Genomic DNA, 19,308 nt, shown 5'->3' with positions numbered 1-19,308 from the left:
GTGACCTGTGGAACCAATTAATGACACAGTTTAAGGTATACCTGTGTGTGAGTATATATATCATATATATATCAATAGCATATATGGACAGGAGATTTTCTCTTATACATAGTTCATTGAAAGTAATGGCCAACTGTGCATTTATTTTCTTAAACATATTTTCCATACATCTATGGACTTATATTCCTTTGAAAGGTTTATGACTTCACTATAGGTATGTTTGCTATATCGTGATTTTGGGTTCAAAACCCTTCTTCAGTAGCTTTTAAGAATAATCTATCTGGTCAGGATAAGAATTATTCTGGTGTTTTATTTAATGATGTTACTTAATATACTTAAGTTTCTATACTTGCTCTTCACTGGGGGAGGTTACAAGTCACCTGGGAGAGATTACCTGGTACCTCGGGTAGTGACGAAATGCCACATACTAGGGGAAGCCTCTGACTTCGTGTTGTGACAAAATGTCGTATACTTAGGCTTGTGACATTTTTGTCTCGGGCTTGGATTTGTGGGGTTATGTCTCATGCTTGGGCTTGTGGTGATTTGTCTCATGCTTGGGAGGCCCCTGAGGTCATCTGGTTGTATATTTAGATTTTGGCTCATATTTTTAATATAAAATGCTTCTAAAATTGGGAGTGTCTATCATCTGTATATATTTTCAAAATCTCAGTGTTTTCTTCCAGGATGTTTATTGTTAATGTTGTGCCGTGGACTTCTCTTAAATGTATTTTAGGGGCTCCTGATGTCAGGTTGTATGAAAGGCAATGGGATAACCTCATTGTTGTCATGCCAATATAGGTGGTGGAGAGGGGTTCACAGTTCCCTTGTGCACAAGTAAACCTGTAGATGACATGTGATTTCTTGAGTTCCTTTCTCTCTTGGTGGGGGCTGTTTTTAAGGAGGAGGTAGCTGGTCTTCCTTGTCAGACTTGTCTTATAATAAATCACCACATTATTTTCTCTGGGTTGACTGGTTTAATGTTCCTCTTTATAATCTGTTTCATTATATGCTCATCTTTATGGGCTGATGAAAATGTAGATTTATAATAATGTTAATTTCTTTTTTATATTTTGATTATTTTTTATCCATGTACCAGTCGTCCCTTTTTTCTTGATCTGGTGGTTAATATCTTTCTCACTGAAGCCATTATTGATTAGTATTTGGGTGGAGCACTTGATTTCATTGTGTATTTGTTTCCATGCTACAGTAAGTGCTCTTCGGATGTAGATGAAATAATGAACCTTCATAAAAATTTATCAAAATAGTTGAAAATGTCATAGATCTGCTGATGGAGCTCATGTCTCTAAACAGATCTTCAAGCTACTGCCACAACTACCATGAAGAAGCTTATTCTTTTTTACAGTCCTGCTAGTGCATCCTATGGTCCAGCTGCAACCAGCCATTATGTACAACCTAAATCATACTATACAGTACTGTTGATTTATACACAAACATATTTGTGTACACTACTACTGCTATGATTTTTCTTACCATTTTCATGTGCTAATGGCCAGTGGTATTTAGCAGAAACTCTTGATACAGTGGAAATTTTTGTTACATAGGGCATCAATAATGAACACCTGGTTAAGCAGAAAAATTAATTAAGCACACCCTCCCTTAGCTGAATTAGTTTACTAATTAGGCTTCTACTGAATGTACACATACACAAAGGAAGTTACAAAAGTAAACTCAGAAAGAGACCTAGGAGTAATTATCTCAAACGACATGACACCTGACAAACATGTAAACAAAATAGTTGGAGAAACCTACAATTTAATAAGATCAATGAAAGTTGCCTTTGACTACATGGACGAGATGTTAAAGAGAATACTAGTTACAATGATACGACCAAAATTAGAATATGCAGCATCACTATGGACACCCAGTACAATAAAAAACATGAACGAGAAAGAATTCAATGAGCATTGACAAAGATGGCACCAACACTTGGCAAGTTGACATACGAACAAAGATTGGGCAAACTAAGCTTACTAACTCTGGAGCAAAGAAGAGAAAGAAGCGATTTGATAACCATCTACAGAATTATGAAAGGGATGGAAATTCTTAATAGGGATGATCTACTAAAATGGGACTGAAGAAACACAAGAGGACACAAGAAGAAACTTAAGAAGGACAGTTACAGAAGAGATTTGAAAAAGAACAGCTTTCCACACAGAGTAATAGATACATGGAAAAAAGTGAATGAGAAAACAGTGAGTGCTAAAACTTCACATGATTTTAAGAAAGGACTGGATGTGGAAAGATGCAACTGCGGGTCACTACAAGCATAGCTCTTCTCCCGCAAAATACAACTAGGCAAATACACACACACACACACATATATATATATATATACATACATATACACATAAATATACCAAGAGCTCTTTCCCTTTTACCAGGGAGGTCAAAGTCAAAAGGCATAATTCCACTCCCATCCACCACCCCTTCCTCCATCTCATCTTAACTCCTCATGGATAACAGATCATCCCTTCATCTCACCTATCACCCTAGGTCAGAAGTAATGTAGCAAGACACAGTACATCCACAGCCAGGCCGCTTCATTTAATCAACAACATCCCTCTCTGTCCCCTCAGGAGAATCATTGAATATGGGGAGAAATCCTTTCTGGCTGCATCAAAATACTGTATCATTAAATATAACCACTCCCTAACCCCTCCCATCCCCCACCCACTCCCTTCCATATGCACATACTCCCTTACATATACAGATATATACACACACACACACACATATACATATTCAGTACCTGTCACAAGTATGTGGCACCTTCCCCTTATTTATGATGAAAAGAGGAAGGCATTTTCTGAGGTGAAATCATGTAGATAGAATATATCTGGCAACCCCCTGCTATAACAATGGACCAACAATACAATAATACAAGAGGGGCAGAAAGGAGAAGTTTAAACATGTCAGACATGAAGTGTCTGACAAGTATTATGGGGTTATGAGAACGGATAGAGTGAGAAATGAGGAGGTGTGGAGGAGAGTGGTGATAGAAAGGAGGCTGGTAAATAGGGTTCATGCATATGGAAATAGATTTAATTTGGAAGTGGGTTGAAACAACTTTACCAACCATGTAGTTAATGAAGGGAATAAACTTCCTGCAGAGGCAGTGCAATGAAGTTCAGTTCGAAGCTTTAAAGATTCGTTTGGATAAACACCTAAGCAAGATGCTGTAATGCCTGCTATATATTTTATATCATTTATGTGCTATCTGTTTATTATTATTTGCTTGTTGTTCATTTAATATAATGTATCTGTAGATTGATTATCTACTATTTATCCATTTATTTATCATTTAAGTCTACCTATGCATTTATTTTACTATTTATTTTATTCATTATCTATGTTATAATTTTTTTTTTTTTTATCTATCATCACTTTAATTTTTTTTTGCATCTGACCTAGTTATGGACCAAAAGGTCTCCTGTTGATATGCTCAGCCTTTGTAATCCTTTGACTAGCAAAAAAGTGTATGGAAGGTACTGGTGGATGGAATGATCTAAAGGGGAAAACAGAGAATGAGAAGGATCGATGGGGTAAACGGAGCTTCAAGTAGGGAGTCTGTTGAGCAGGATAAGGAGCTTGCAAGAGAAAAATCTGAAAGTAATAAAAAAATATTTTGGAGAGAGGAAGGGGGTAAGTCAGAGAAAAGGTAAAAGGCACAGATGGACAGATGTTAATGGAAGAGGAGGCAATACGGGGAAGATTGGTAGATTATTTTAGAGAGCTGCTGAATGTGGAGGATAGGAAGGGAATGGTGGTAGCAGTGGGAGACACAAATAAAATTAGTGATGAAAGAGGAAAATTGTGGAGAATTAAAAAAAAAACCATGAGGTACAAGTTTTGAAAATGATGAGTGCAGGAAGGCACTTGGGTTAGATGGGTGTCAAGCAAAGTGTCTGTAGAAAGGAGGTACAATAATAGTGGACTGTCTAGTGAGGCTGCTTACTGTGTATCTAAGGGAGGGTAGAAGTGCTGAAGGACTGGAGGAGTGTTTCTATAGTTCTACTTAACAAAGAAAAAGGAGACAAATGTGACTATTAGTTTTGGAGGGATCAGTTTGTTGAGAGTAGTTGGGAGGGCTTATAGGTAGGTTTTAATTGAGAGGATTAGGGGAGGTACAGAGGGTGATGAGTAGTGTGGGTTTAGGAAAGGTAGGGTTGCATGTATCAGATTTTTGAGGTACAGCAGATCTGTGTGAAACCTCTAGCAAAAGGTAAAGTGTTTTTTGGGACTTCATGGATTTAGAAAAGGCTTATGACTGGGTAGAGAGGAAGGCACTGTAGATATATGGGATTAGGATAAAGCTGTCAAGGGCAGTCAAGAGCTATTAAGTGAGTAGTAGAGCCTGCATTACAATTGGGGAGAGAGCAAGTGGTTTGAGGTATTGGTGGGGGCTGCATAGGGGCTGTGTCATGTCACCATGGCTGTTCAATGTGAAGATGGGTGGGGTGGTGTGGGATGTAAATGGGTAGGAGACTGGAGATGGTTAAAGAAAATGGAGAAAAGTGGGAGGTGAGTCAGTTGTTGTTTGCTGATGATACTGTGAGGATTAGAGCAGTTAGTGATGGAGTTTGGGAAGGTATGAAATTGGATAAAGTTTAAGGTAAATGTGGGTAAAAGTAAAGTGATGAGATGTACAAGGAAGTTGGCAGAGAGTTGGAAGTCCTAAAGGAGAAAGGTTGGTGGGAGTGGATATTTTTAGGTACCTGGTGCTACATGCGGCTGGAAAGGGAGTGGAGGTTGAGGTAAATTGTAGACTGAGAGAAGCAAGTAAATGACTTTGGGGATGAAAAAAGTGTGATGAGAAAAAGGCAACTGGGAATGAATGCAAAGAAATTACATGAAAGGGTGATTGTGCTGACAACACTGTATGGGGCAGACTTGCAATTTAAAGAGAAATACAGAGAAAAAGTTTAAGTGTGTTTGAGACAGAGTGTCTGAGAAGTATGATAGGGGTTACAAGGTTGGATAGAGTGAAAAGTAAGGTGAGGAGGAGAGTGGGGATGGAAAAGGAGATGGCAGATAGGGGTGATGAATGAATATTGGGACGGTTTGGGTACAGAGATATAGTGTGTGGGAAAATCAGTAAATGAGGTGTGGAAAACAGAGGTGGAGGGAGTGAACTTGAGGGGATGACCAATGATGAGATAGATGGATGGGATGAAAGGGGAGTGAGCAAGAAAGGGAGAAGACAGGATATAGGGGTGACTGGAGAGAGGCTGTGTATAGATACTGTGATGCCGGGAAGAGAGGGGGTGGGGGATGGGGGGAGTAAGGAGTGGTTATGTGTGAATGATATTTTGATACAACCTGAAGAGATTTCTCTCTCATCTTCTCTATTTTCCATGTGAGGGGATGGAGATGGGGGTCACTGATTAAGTTAAGTGGGCCTGTTGTGGTTGTACTGCATCCTGTTGCATTACCTCTGACCCAGGGCAGTGGGCAAAAGACAGGGAAGGGTGGTGGATGGGAGTAGAATGGGTACATGCCTTTGGACTTGACTACTTCCCTTACAAGGGGAAAAAACCTTTTGTACATAGATTGATAGGTTGTGCTGTATAAAAGAAAATGTCTGATTGTGTGTATCTGGATTTGGATAATGCATTTGACAAGGTGCTGTACATAAGATTAAAGTGAAAGTTACAAAGCTTAGAAAAACTTAAAGGGAATACAATGAAATGGGTAAAAGACTTTGTAAGTGATAAATATATGAGAACAGTAGTGTGAGATGAAAAGTCATATTGGAATGAAGTGGCTAGTGGAGTACCACAAGACACTGTTCTGGTACTTGTACTGTTTCTTCTGTTTTGATGAACTGAATAGGTACCTATGCAAACTCATTCACAGGTGATGTTAAGATCATGAAGTAAAAATTCATATTTGTAAACTGTAAAAAAAAAAAAATCTGCTCATATAGGGTGAAAGATCAACAAGAGGTCATGGCAAAAAACTAGAAAAGATTATTTATTTTTTTAATTATATACATTTTTTATAATCAATCAGGGAAGAAATACTATGTTGTTGTCTGGGGATTGTTAGTGTGGGGCATTGTAGTATGAGGTTGTGTGTCTTCTGTGTGGTGGTTGCATCTGGGGTAGATTGAATCTGTGGCAAGGCCTATTCTGAGTTAGCACCATCTTCATGCTGGGTGGTGTCCTGTGTGCAGGTGTGCCAGTGTGGTTCCTGTTGGGTACAGGAAGGCCTGCAGAGCCTATGTCTAGGGGCTGTTGTTGGAGTGCTGAGTTTGGCAGTCCTTCCTAAAGGGCCTGTCCAGTTATCTGGGTGTGCACATGCCTCCATGTAGATGCCCTGTGTGTGCTATATATGCTGGAGTAGTTCCCCAAATGCCTTCTATCCTTCTATTGGTGGTGCCCATGAAACAGTGTAGTGTGTGGTGTTCAGGGCTCTAGTGCAGCACTGTGTTCTCCTTGGAGGACTCTGGTCTACAAAGGCATCCCACTGGGGGAGTTTTAGTGCATCCTGTTATCCTTCACTTCTATGCTCCTGACCCAGGGCAGTGGGCAAGATGCAGGTTTGACCTGTCATCCAGGAGGAGCCAAGATAAGAGGGAGGGGGTGGATGGGAGTGAAGTATGTGGGGATGGAATGGGTGGGAGTGGATTTTATGCCTTTGTTTTTTGGCTACTCCCCCTTGTAAGGGAGAAAAAGCCATTGGTATGTGTATATATGTTATCCTTCACAGTGGTCTCCACTTTCCACTCTCCACTTAAAAAACAAATGGGAAAAAAATAAAATCCAGGACAACAGCACAAATTCAAGACAAAGGCAAAGAGATTGTACCCCCTATGTGCAGCTCCAAGCCTGTATACAACAAATAGGCAAATGCAACAAGTAAACACACACACATACACACTAACTTGGTAACTGCAGAAAATCTGTTACAAACCAAACAAAATTCTGCCTACATCATTCCACTCATTACCAAGTATTCACACTTACTGTGATTATTCACTGATTACACCTCAAATATACATGTTAAAAATTTGATAAAGATAAGAATTTAGAAAATCAGTGCATTGATTCAGTATACATCACTCCTAATAAAACTCCCATAGGAATGTATGTGCCTTAAATAGTTACTGGGCTTGCACACTGATATTTTGGTAAATATAAATGCCTAACATGTATTGGAGTGTCCGATTGTAACCTAACTGCTTAGCAGGGGTAACTCTCACTTAATATACAACATTCTACAAATACATATAAAGTGGATTTTGGAGTTTATTATTGATGCAAAGGTTCAGGAAATTTTAGAGGAATTACAAAATATTACTTGAATTCCTACATATAGGAACTCAAGTCTGATTATGCCAACACTGTTGAACGAGTGCCACAATGTAAGCTTTTGAAGCAGCTGATATCGCCTGTGACAGAGCTCCATGTGAAAGGGTTGGGATGGTAGTAAACAGTTTTTATTCTTAATATATCATGTGTTGTCCAGCAATTTTTATTTTACTCACAGTAGTGTATGCCCAAGCATTTCATGGCATTTTATAAATATGATGATAAGTCTTGTGTTCTATCATCTGGTGCATGGACTCTTGCTATCTGAAGGAAGTAGGGGAAGGAGGAGAACAGCTGTATAGTGTCCAAAGATAAAAAAACCCAGAATATTAAAAGTTGTTTAACCCTTTAATCCTAGTAGCCACTTTAAACAATTTGTTCATGTTAATGTCAATGATTGTATTTATTTTACATAAACCTCGAAATAAAAGTTTATCAATTGTTGCCTTGAGTTATGCTGGCTGGAAACCCAAAGCCCCTAGAGCAGCTGACAATGGTCTTCTGGTCCTCCCTTAGATCTCTTTGGGGAGAGAGACCTCAGACTAAATTCTGTGTCGTATTAGTGTGGGGTTGTTTCAACATCAGGTGAAAGTAGCAGGAGTGGAACATTTGCTGGCCGTCAACTCTCATAGTGTTTAAAAGCGGAGAAAATACAGGTTCATAAAGACAAACCCTAGGTACAATCTCAAGACAAAGTGTCAGCACCTTAGGTTCGCACTTCTAGATGGAAGTGAGGAAAATGATAGTTTGAAGATGGGTACCTGAGATGACTTTCTCTGTTGTCCTCACTTAACCACATTATGCAGGTCATCTGTCATCAGTCCCTCATTAAAAAGTATTACAATCAATACAGTAATTTTGTCAGTACTTCAATCATTTTATACATTGATGCACCTTTCACGAAAGTACCATGAACTTTGAAAACCTATGAACATCCTCACTTCCATTTGAAGGCAAAAACCCGAAGGACTAATTAGTCTCCAGACTGAGCCTCAGACCTATCAACTTCAACTATTTCCCACAACTTTTTCTCACACAGAGAGTTGACAACCAGTGGCTGCCCTTCTTCCTCTTGTCTGCTTAGAAACATAGTTGATGAGGCTGCCATTCTGGACTGATGTGAAGTAGTTTCTACCAATGAATGGCAAAGAAACCAGCAATACAATAGTTTGAAATCATTCATAAATACCATGGGGGAAAAAATATTTACCTACCTTCATACCATTTCCCCAGTCACTAAAGAATTTGAAGAAAAAATTGAACCTAACCACAAAAATACATACCATATATATAAACTACAAGGTAAAATAGCCAGCAAACACATAGAAAGAAAAACAGGATTAATAAAAATTTCATAATAACCAAAATCCTGTCTATGAAGCCACAGAAATGATCACAAACACCATATACAACCCAAATTTCACAAAGATGGCTTCCCTAATGTTAAAGAGAAATAATAAGAAATAATACACTATGAAGAAAATTACACTGAAATCATACAAAACAATAGTAATAATGTGATATATGCTACAATGAAAAAATATGTAAAATATGTAGAATAAAGTATAAATAACAATCATAAAAAATCCTGTCCACTCATGAAGCAAGTCCCACAGAACAAAATATGATCACCAAAACAAAAATACAATACCATTTCTCTAAAACAAGCTTCTAAACAATGTCATCTGAAAACAGAAAAAATACTAGACATGCAAGACAAAGCCAAATGCAGAAGCTGCACTAACATTCTCTTGCAAAGACAAGGGAAACACTATCAAAAAACTAAAAATCAGAGGGTCTAGACAAAACATCATAGTACCACCTGAAACATCTGGGCACTCTAGCAATAAAATCCCTAATGCAATAGCCTCTGAACATACTGAAAAAGAGCACACATAATCCATTTCCTGAAACCAAATACGACGTGTCAGAAAAGTTCCTGGACTGGTGTCACAAAAGATCTATTTCAAACCCAAACTACTAGTTTTCCCCTTCAAAGTAATCCCCTGGAGTATATAACTGTGGTCTCAGCTCTCTGCAGCCATTGAACTACTTTTCCATATGCTTTTATATACATATCCTCTCTTTCAGGTCATTAAGCAATGAGTACAGAACAAAGAACAAAACTGAAGTTTCTGGTCTGGTTGGGGGAAACTCCATCAGAAGCACTGGGATTACTGCAGCAAGTGTACAGAGATGAGATGATGTCACCTCATGTGTTCTTGAGTGGTGCAAGAGGTTAAAGAGGGACGTGAGGACATGGCGAGTGGAAGGCCTTCAACTAGCAGGACTGAGGCCAATGTTGAGTGCAGTGGGCAGATGGTGTGTAGCGATCGTCGGCTGACTGTTCAACTGATCATAAATGAGCTGGGCATGAATCGAGATGTCTGGAAGATTATCAGTGAAGATTTGGACATGCATAAAGTCTGTGCAAAGATGGTGCCAAAACTGCTGAACAATAACCAGATGGATTGACACATGCAAGTGTGTCAGGACATCCTTGAGTGTCTTGAAATAGAACCAGACTTGCTAGGGAGAGTCATCATTGGAGATGAGTCGTGGATTTTCAAGTACAACCAAGAGACCAAACGCCAGAGCCTTCAGTGGGAGAGTCTGACATCGCCAAGGCCGAATAAAGCAAGATGGTCGAAGTTCAAAGTCAAAGTCATGTTGATTGCATTCTTTAATGTGAGAAGCATCGTCCATTCTGAGCTCTTGTCACAGGGCCACATGATCAACCTGCATATCTACTAAGAGATACTGTGGCATTTGCTTCATTCAGTGCACGAGAAGAGGCAAGAGTTGTGCCAAGCCAACTCAGGGCTGTTTCACCATGACAACGTGCCTACTCACAGTGCCCTGAGAATCTGAGAATTCCTAGGCGAGAAGAACATCACTGTGCTGGAGCAACCTCTCTACTCACCCGACCTGGCTCTATGTGATTTCTTCCTCTTCCCTAAGCTCAACGGAGTCATCAAGCGAACCCGTTTTGAAGATGTGGACATCAAAAAGGCCATGACAACGGAGCTGCAGAGGATCCCTGAAGAATCCTTCTAGGAATGAATGCATGCAAGTGTGGCAGAGAAGGATGGGAAAGTGTGTTAGACTTCAGGGGGATTACTTTGAAGGAGAAAACTTATAGTTTGGATTTGAAATCTTTTGCAACACCAGTCCTGGAAGTTTTCTGACACACCTTGTAACCTGCCAGGGAACCAAGTATCCTCCAAAACTTTCTCCTCTCTACTGTATCTAAAATAAAGGGGAGACTGATCTAAAAAAGAATATATGCACACCTATCTCACTAAATCAACAAGAATTTTAAGAGGGCCACTACACAAACACATTGCTAACAAACCTCAACAAGAAAGAGCCACTTGAAAGGAAAATAATTGTGAAAAAAGACAAAAGTGGGCATTTGACACAGGAAAAGAATAATAAATACATAAATGTTGGTAGAAGGAAAAGAGCTGCAAGTTTCCAGCTCTCATTAAAAGGTAAAGGAAATAGAAGAAGGTGAGGAGTCTCGACCAAGAGGTGCATACCTGTGGCTGAACCCACCACTTTTGCCTTATATGCTTGGACTGCTGGGGCAGGTAACATTCACTGATGGGAATCATCAAGAAGTGTGGTAATCGAACCCACATTTAAGCGAATGCAAGACCAGCATATTTCCAATTGTGCCATCAATGTACATGAGTCGGATTTAAAGTCTAGACCTATACAAAACTACGAAATAATGTAAAGGTGTTGAAAGGTTTTGAAGTTGGATGAAAGGAAGATAATTGTCTCTAACATCAATTTTGCAGGACTATTAGGTGTTCATTGATGCTCCCAAGTCAGCCAAAAATACCTGAAAGTTATAACTACAAGTTACCTCACTTGGTTGTAGGGCTTACGATAATTATAACCTGAACACGACAACTCATTCCTTAGAAAAAAGTATCATCCAGAGAACTTGTAAATCATTACAGACACTGTGATTGGGCTATTCCAGGTATTATATACTGTTGCATTGCTTCTGACCCACGGCAGTAGGCGAGATGCAGGGATGACCCGTCATCCAGGAGGAGTTGAGAAAGAGGGAGGGGTGGTGAATGGGAATGGAGTACGTGGGGATGAAATGGGTGGGAGTGGATTTATGCCTTTGACTTTGGTTACCTCCCTTGTAAGGGAAAAAAAAGCCCTTGGTATATGTGTGTGTATATATATATACATATATCCATTCAGTTAAAAGGGTTGTTTATGAGTTCCACTCCAGTACAAGGGCCATCCTAAGTTAATGGATAACAACTAAGCCCTGTTACAACTTTGCATTTTTTCTTATGTAATATTATTTACTTACACAAGAACCATGTTTAAAACAAACATTACTATTTGAGGGACATTTTGACAAAAAGATCTGTCGTCTGCTAACTTGCATTCTAAAACACACCATGCAGTGCCATCTCTTGGTATTAGTTCTGATGATGTCATGGTTTGTGTAACAACTCAAGCATTCTGCAGCAAAACAGATGATATTCAGTGATACTGAGAGTTTTTCATTGTCTTTTGAGAGTAGTCTCAACTCCCTAAATATCTCTGACATCTGGCAAGGTGTGTGGATAGACAGCATAGTTATGGCCTATCAATTTGAGCCAGAATATCTCTCTGAAATTTTCATTCAGGCACTTCATTGGTGCTTACCTGCGTGCATGTTGACTGCAATGCTGTCTTTGGGCACTCATAAAAGCAAGGGTAGTATATGTAACATATTCAATATTTTTGCAGTGTGCTCCTACACAATACCATAATTCGCAGGAAGAAAAATTTTGAAAGAAGTGTAGCAGAAAAATGCAAAGATGAATCAAAACTGTTTTACAGGTTCATAAATGGTAAATTGAAACACAGGAAAGAAATTAACTAGTTAATAGTAGATGGCGAGGTCTTTGAAGAGGCCTCAGTTTAGACAGAAATAACAAATGAAGGTTTCCAATCGGTCTTCACAAAAGAGTGCAACTTTTTGGAGAACAGTGACGGGAGCAAAAAACCAGGTTTAGCAGATATAAATGTAGAAGTGAGGGAGGTGCTCAATCTCTTGGGATCACTGGATGTAACAAAAGCTTCAGCACCTGACGGGATCTCAAACTGAATACTTAAAGAATGTAGGGAACTAGTGGACAAGATCCACAGTCTTATTACATGTTAATTGAAAGAAGGCAATGTGCTACTCGATTGGAAAAGGCCAAACATGGTGCCAATTTAAAAAGGTGGAAACGAGGAAACACCACTGAATTACAAGCCAGTATCACTAACCAGCACAATAGTGATATTATGTGAAAGGACTGAAAAATCAATGGACCAAATATTTTGAAAAGAAAAACATTCATAGTCAGTTTGGCTTCTGATCTGGAAGGTCATGTCTGTTGAACCTTTTAAGCTTTTACTTGAGAGTGATTGATATGGTGCAAGAGAGAGAGGGGTGGGTGGACTGTGTGTACCTACACCTATAGAAGGCATTTGATAAAGTACCTCAAAGTTGGCTTATGTGGAAATTGGAGCATGTTGGAGGACTGAGAGGCAAACTACTAGAATGGATTAAAGACTTTTTTGAAGGAAGGATACACGAGGACAGTAGTAAAAGAGATGTCAAGCTGGAGAGCAGTAATGAGCAGAGTACCACAAGGCTTGCATCAATAATGTTTCTTGCATAGGTTGATGACATGATGGAAGGAACAACAAGCTATGTCAATATGTTTATGTAAAAGATGATACAAAAATCATGAGTAGAATGAAAAATGTGGATGGTAGAATATTGCGAAAAGATCTAGATACTATTTTTGCATGGAGCCAAGAATAGGAAATGAAGTTCAATACAAAAAATGCAAAGTACTATAAGTGAACCTATTACAAAAGCAAAAGAGGGGAAATATTTGGGAGTGTTGATAAAAGACAACCTGTCACCTGACAAACATATTAGTAGGATTGTGGGAGAGACACATGGACTACTGAAGATTAAAGTGGCATTCCATTACATGGATGAAGAGATGATGAAAAAACTCATTGAAACCCTGATACGCCCAAGACTGGAATATGCGTCAGTAGTATCATCCCCACACAGAGTAAAGGATATAAGTAAGATTGAGGGAATACAAAGGGTAGCAAACAAACTGGTCCCCAGCCTGACAGATAAATGCCATACGAGGAAAGACTAAAGGACTGGGTCTGCCAATTTTACAATGTTCAGGTCATGAAAGGAGATAGATTGCACTCATCTCCTGATTAAAGATGGGAGGTCTTTAAAAGGTCATGGAAGTAAATTAAGAAAGACCACATGTTGAAAGGATGTGAAGAAATACAGTTTTCCATAAAGATGTATATGTGGAATAGCTTCGAAGGTGATATAGCCCAAGCTCAAACAATACACAAGTTCAAGTCTAATTATGATAATTGGAAATCAAAGATACAGATTAACTTGGAGCCGTATATAATATTGGTTCTAGGTATGTTAGAAAATTTGAGAATAGAACAGAACCCAATAAGAGTTGCTCCTTTCCTGTACACTACAATTAGGTAAATACAAAATCCTGCAGCATCCTCATTCTACACCTGGATGTCACAAGTTTTGTAAACTATGATTTCTACAAGGTAATACAGATATCTTTTCATCTCAGACCAAGTGTGCCGGCAAAAAGGTTAATCATGGTGATATGTTACTACCCGATAAAACTTATTTTTTACAAGTTAAATTGTTCACACACTGTATAAAAAACAAAAGTTTCACTACATGTATAGCTAAGAACATACCAAACTGTTCCAGCTAATGACAAGTGTTTTTTTTTTATTTACTCCTACTCTGCATGACCTTATTAAGCCAGCTACTAAATTGTGATTATATTGAATACATTATACAACTGAAATTAATTTCTAGTATAGGTCTAATAAAAGAAAATTGCTGTTTAATATATTAGTATTGTTTTTCTGATCCATGGATCTGAAAAAGGCTTATGACAGAGTAGACAGGAAGGCACTACATACTCCACTCCTATACTATCTTGGCACCTCCTGGATGACAGGCCATCCCTGCATCTTGTCCATTGTCCTGGGTCAGAACCAGTGTTGCAAGACAGAGCACATCCACAGCAAGGCCGCTTCATTAATTTGGTGAGCCCCCTCTCTGTCCCTTCATGCATAAAAGGAGAAGACGGGGAGAAATCCCTTCAGGCTGCATCAATTTCTTTCTCATACATACTCCCTCCCCCCCTCCCCCTCATGCATCACAGCATCATCCATACACAACCCTTCTCCATTCACCCCTATTTTCTGTCCTCTCCCATCCTTCTTCAACAGACATTCCCCTCTTTCCCAATGCCCCTTTTACCCCATCCATCCACCTCATCCTAGGTTGACCCCTCATGTTCACTCCTTCCACCTCTGCCTTCCATACCTCTTTTACTAATCTTTTTTTCACTCATTCTTTCCATGTGCCCAAACCATCCCAATATTCTTTCATCAATCCTATCTCCCAATTTTCTTCCCACCCCCATTCTCCCCCTCACCTCATTTCTCACTCTATCTAGCCTACTAGTCCCTATCATACTTCTGAGGCATTTCTTCTCAAACACATTCAAACTCCTTCTCTTTTCCTCTCTTATATTCCATGTTTCTGACCCAAACAGTGCTGTCAGCACAATCACTTACTCCTACAATCTCCTCTTAACATCCATTCCCAAATGTCTATTTCTCATTACACTTTTTAATCCACCAAGGCATTTACTTGCTTCTCTCACTCTACATTCTACTACCACCTCCACTCCTCCCTTTCCTGCCACATTCACACCCAAGTATAAACTATCCACTTCCTCCAGTCTCTCTCCCTTAACCACTTCCATACGGTGACGCCTACATAGGCATCATGAGGAGCAAGTGGCTACGCAATGATGCCAACGTCGGTGTCTTGATTATATTTATTGTAGTCGTACCTACGTAACCTCCATTCTCTCTAAACTGGCTTCATCATATTTTCTATGGTTATCAAAATTCACGGGTGAAAGAGAATGAACGATTGAGCACTGACTTTATTTTTTATAATGCGATTATTATGACGCAACATCGCACGTCGGGCAACTAATGCTGCCAGACGTGCGATGTGCCCCGGAGTGAAAAGGTCAACACTCACTTCCAATCTGCTGCCACTCTCTCCCTTTGTACATCTCATCACCTTACTTTTACCCATATTTATCTTCAACCTCCTTCTTTTGCACACCTTCCCAAACTCTGTCACTAACTTCCTCAATCCCTCCTCTGATCCTGCTACAAGCGCAGTGTCGTCAGCAAACAACAACTGACTTATTTCCCACTTTTCTCCATTTTCTTTAACCTCTTCACTCCGGGGCACATCGCACGTCTGGCAGCATTAGCTGCCCGACGTGCAATGTTGCGTCATAATAATCGCATTATAAAAAATAAAGTCAGTGCTCAATCGTTTGTTCTCTTTCACCCGTGTATTTTGATAACCATAGAAAATTGATGAAGCCAGTTTAGAGAGAATGGAAATTACGTAGGTACGACTACAATAAATATAATCAAGATGGCAACGTCGACATCATCGAGTACCTACTTGCTCCTCATGCCGCCTACATAGGCGTCACCGTATGGAAGTGGTTAACCATCTCCAATCCCTTACCCATTGCCCTTATATTCACTTCTTGCACCACCCCATCCATGTATAAATTGAACAGCCAGGATGACATAACACATCCCTGACGAAGTCCCACTTTTACCTCAAACCACTCACTCTCTCCATTTCTAGTCCACAAGCTCTACTACTCTCACAAAAACTTTTGACTGCTTTTAACATCTTTCCTCCTATCCCATATATCTGCAAAACCTCCCACAGTGCCTTCTTGTCTACCCTGTCAGCCTTTTCCAGCTCCCTAAAAGCCCAAAATACATCCTTACCTTTTAGTATAGCTTTCTCACATATCTGTCTTACCAGAAAAATCTGATCTTGCAACCCCTTCCTGTCCTAAAATTGTGGTTCTGTAAACTTGACGTAATGTGAATTACGTAATTATCAGTGGTGTTGGAAGCCACGTCTTCACCAATGTGTCAGCCATTCCAACACTTTGTCTTCCTCATCAACCTATCTTTTGTTTTGTTTTTCCTGTTATATTATTTTTATTTAATTTCTCTGTTATATCACTGTTGCTGGTCAATTATCATATTCTTTCTTCTGCCTTTCTCTCTCAGTTCTATATGTTATTCATATATTGTTATTCTCCTCTTTTCTTCTATTCCTTCCATCCTAGTCATGTGATTTCCTCAGTAGTTTTCTTCATTTTCATAATTCCTAAATTTTATATTAAATCGCAAGAGGCACCCGACACACAATGACAATGCATGAAGAATGAACACAACTCATAACATCACTGAGGAGTAGAGGGCACCACAGCCAAGATTTTGTAGAATGGAAGAAGCAGACGACGTTTTGGGGACAGGATCGGTAACTTCAAATTGCAGTAAATGAAACGAGTTTTTGTGTAATTTATTTAGCTATTACTGACTTTGGTAAGTACTAAAAATAATTCCAGTTAAATTAGATTACAAATTGGTTATTCTTTAAGTGGAACTATCTGTACATCACCCATTTAAGTGTAGTCCATGACAGTTCACAATAGAATGGGTGTTCACCTCTTTGCTCAACAGAATTAAGCACCCTTACCCACAATATTTATAGTTTGTAAAATGTCATTATATCAAAAGGGTTACTTTGGACACTATTATCCATTTCAGTATAAGGCTATTTTCTGAGATGGACATCTGAGGTCCATCACAGCAAAATCTAGTAAGTACATCTAATGGGGTTAAAATGAAGCAAGGTACAACCTTCCTGATAATTAACATATCTGGACACATACCTCCTCATATTGTACCCGTAGGGACTGCAAGGCGCCATATGCTGCTCTTTCTTGTTTCCTGTAATATTCTACATCTTTCATGGCATTTTCATACTTCCTTGTTATCTCTATATTTTGCCTGAAAAGTAATACAATGCACATTAATGTAGCAACCTGTAAACTACTTAGAAAGTCACTATTCACACTTTCGTCATACCAATATAAATTTCCCCTCCTTTGCATGGATAAAACTAGTTACATACATATACATACATATACCAAGGCTTTTTCCCCCTTCCAAGGGGGGTAGCCAAAAAGGGAAAGGCATAAAAACACTCCCACCCATTTCATCCCTACATACACTCCACACCCCTCCCACCCTTCCTCTCATCTGAGCACCTCCTGGATGACGGGTCATCCCTGCACCCTGCCCACCGCCCTGGGTCAGAAGCAGTGTCGCAAGACACAGTACATCCACAGCAAGGCCGCTTCATTTAATCGGCGACCCCCCCTCTCCGTCCCCCTTTAATATAAGGAGAGGACGGGGAGAAATCCCTTCGGGCTGCGTCAAAATTTACTCACACATACTACCCCACCCCCCACCCCCCCGCCCATTCCTCCTCATGCAGTCACAACATCATCCATATACAACCATTCTCCACTCACCTCTGTCTTCCGTCCTCTCCCTTCCTTCCTCAACAGACATTCCCCTCTTCCCCAAAGCCCCCTTCACCCCATCCATCCACCTCAACCTAGGACGTCCCCTCATGTTCACTCCCTCCACATCTGCCTTCCATACCTCTTTTACTAGTCTTTCTTCACTCATTCTTTCCATGTGTCCAAACCATCCTAATATTCTTTCATCAACCCTCTCTCCCAAATCCTTTTTCACCCCTGTTCTCCTCCTCACCTCCTCATTTCTCACTCTATCTAGCCTAGTCACCCCCACCATACTTCTCAGACACCTCATCTCAAACACATTCAAACTCCTTCTCTCTTCTTCTCTTCTGTTCCACGTTTCTGCCCCATACAGTGCTGTTGGCACAATCACTCCTTCATACAGTCTCCTCTTTGCATCCATTCCCAAATGTCTATTTCTCATTACACTCTTTAATCCACCAAGGCATTTACTCGCTTCTCTCAATCTACATTCTACCTCCACCTTCACTCCACCTTTTCCTGCTACACTTGCACCCAAGTATCTAAAACTATCCACTTCCTCCAGTCGCTCTCCCTTAATGTTCACTTCCAGTCTACTGCCACTTTCACCCCTTGTACATCTCATCACCTTACTTTTACCCACATTTATCTTTAGCTTTCTTCTATCACATACTCTCCCAAACTCTGCCACCAGCTTCCTCAATCCCTCCTCTGACCCTGCCACAAGGGCAGTGTCGTCCGCAAACAACAGCTGGCTCACCTCCCACTTTTCTCCATTTTCTTTAGCCATCTCCAATCCCTGACTCACTACCCTAGCATTCACCTCTCGCACCACCCCATCCATGTATAAGTTGAACAGCCAGGGCGACATAACGCATCCTTGACGAAGTCCCACCTTTACTTCAAACCACTCACTTTCTCCATTTCCAATCCTAACACATGCTCTACTACTCTCATAAAAACTCTTGACAGCTCCCAAAAGCTTTCCTCCTATCCCATAAATCTGCATAACCTCCCACAGTGCCTTTCTGTCTACCCTATCATAAGCCTTTTCCAGATCCATAAAAGCCCAAAAAACATCCTTCCCCTTTCCTATAGCTTTCTCACATATCTGTCTTACCACAAAGATCTGATCTACACAACCTCTACCCGTCCTAAATCCACACTGTTCCTCACCAATTACTCCTGTTCCTCTCCTAATCCTCTCAATTAAGATTCTCCCATAAGCCTTCCCTACTACACTCAACAGGCTAATCCCTCTGAAATTACTACATTCACACTTGTCCCCTTTTCCCTTGTAAAGAGGAACTATACAGGCACTACTCCAGTCCTCCGGTACTCTACCCTCTCTCCAGCAAACATTAAATAATCTCACCAACCAGTCCACCATCACTGAACCTCCCTTTTTCAGACATTCTGCATGACATCCATCCAGACCA

The 19,308-nt window shown here is 40.0% G+C and overlaps 1 protein-coding gene across 3 annotated transcripts in view; it reads right to left on the bottom strand.

The window, feature by feature from the left end:
* The window catches only part of Dlg5 (MAGUK family member discs large 5), a 451,629-nt gene that overhangs the window by 190,326 nt on the left and 241,995 nt on the right, over positions 1–19,308 (bottom strand). For all 3 annotated transcript variants that reach the window (XM_076172266.1, XM_076172267.1, XM_076172268.1), the window contains exon 6: positions 17,231–17,348. In XM_076172266.1, the coding sequence (XP_076028381.1) occupies positions 17,231–17,348 (118 nt within the window). The remainder of the gene's footprint in view (positions 1–17,230; positions 17,349–19,308) is intronic.

Source organism: Oratosquilla oratoria, chromosome 32 (assembly GCF_046742065.1).
Source record: "Oratosquilla oratoria isolate Oo_2021 chromosome 32, ASM4674206v1, whole genome shotgun sequence".
NCBI lineage: Eukaryota > Metazoa > Arthropoda > Malacostraca > Stomatopoda > Squillidae > Oratosquilla > Oratosquilla oratoria.
The sequence above is the reverse complement of the archived record's forward strand: the minus strand, read 5'-3'. Positions and strand labels throughout refer to the sequence as shown.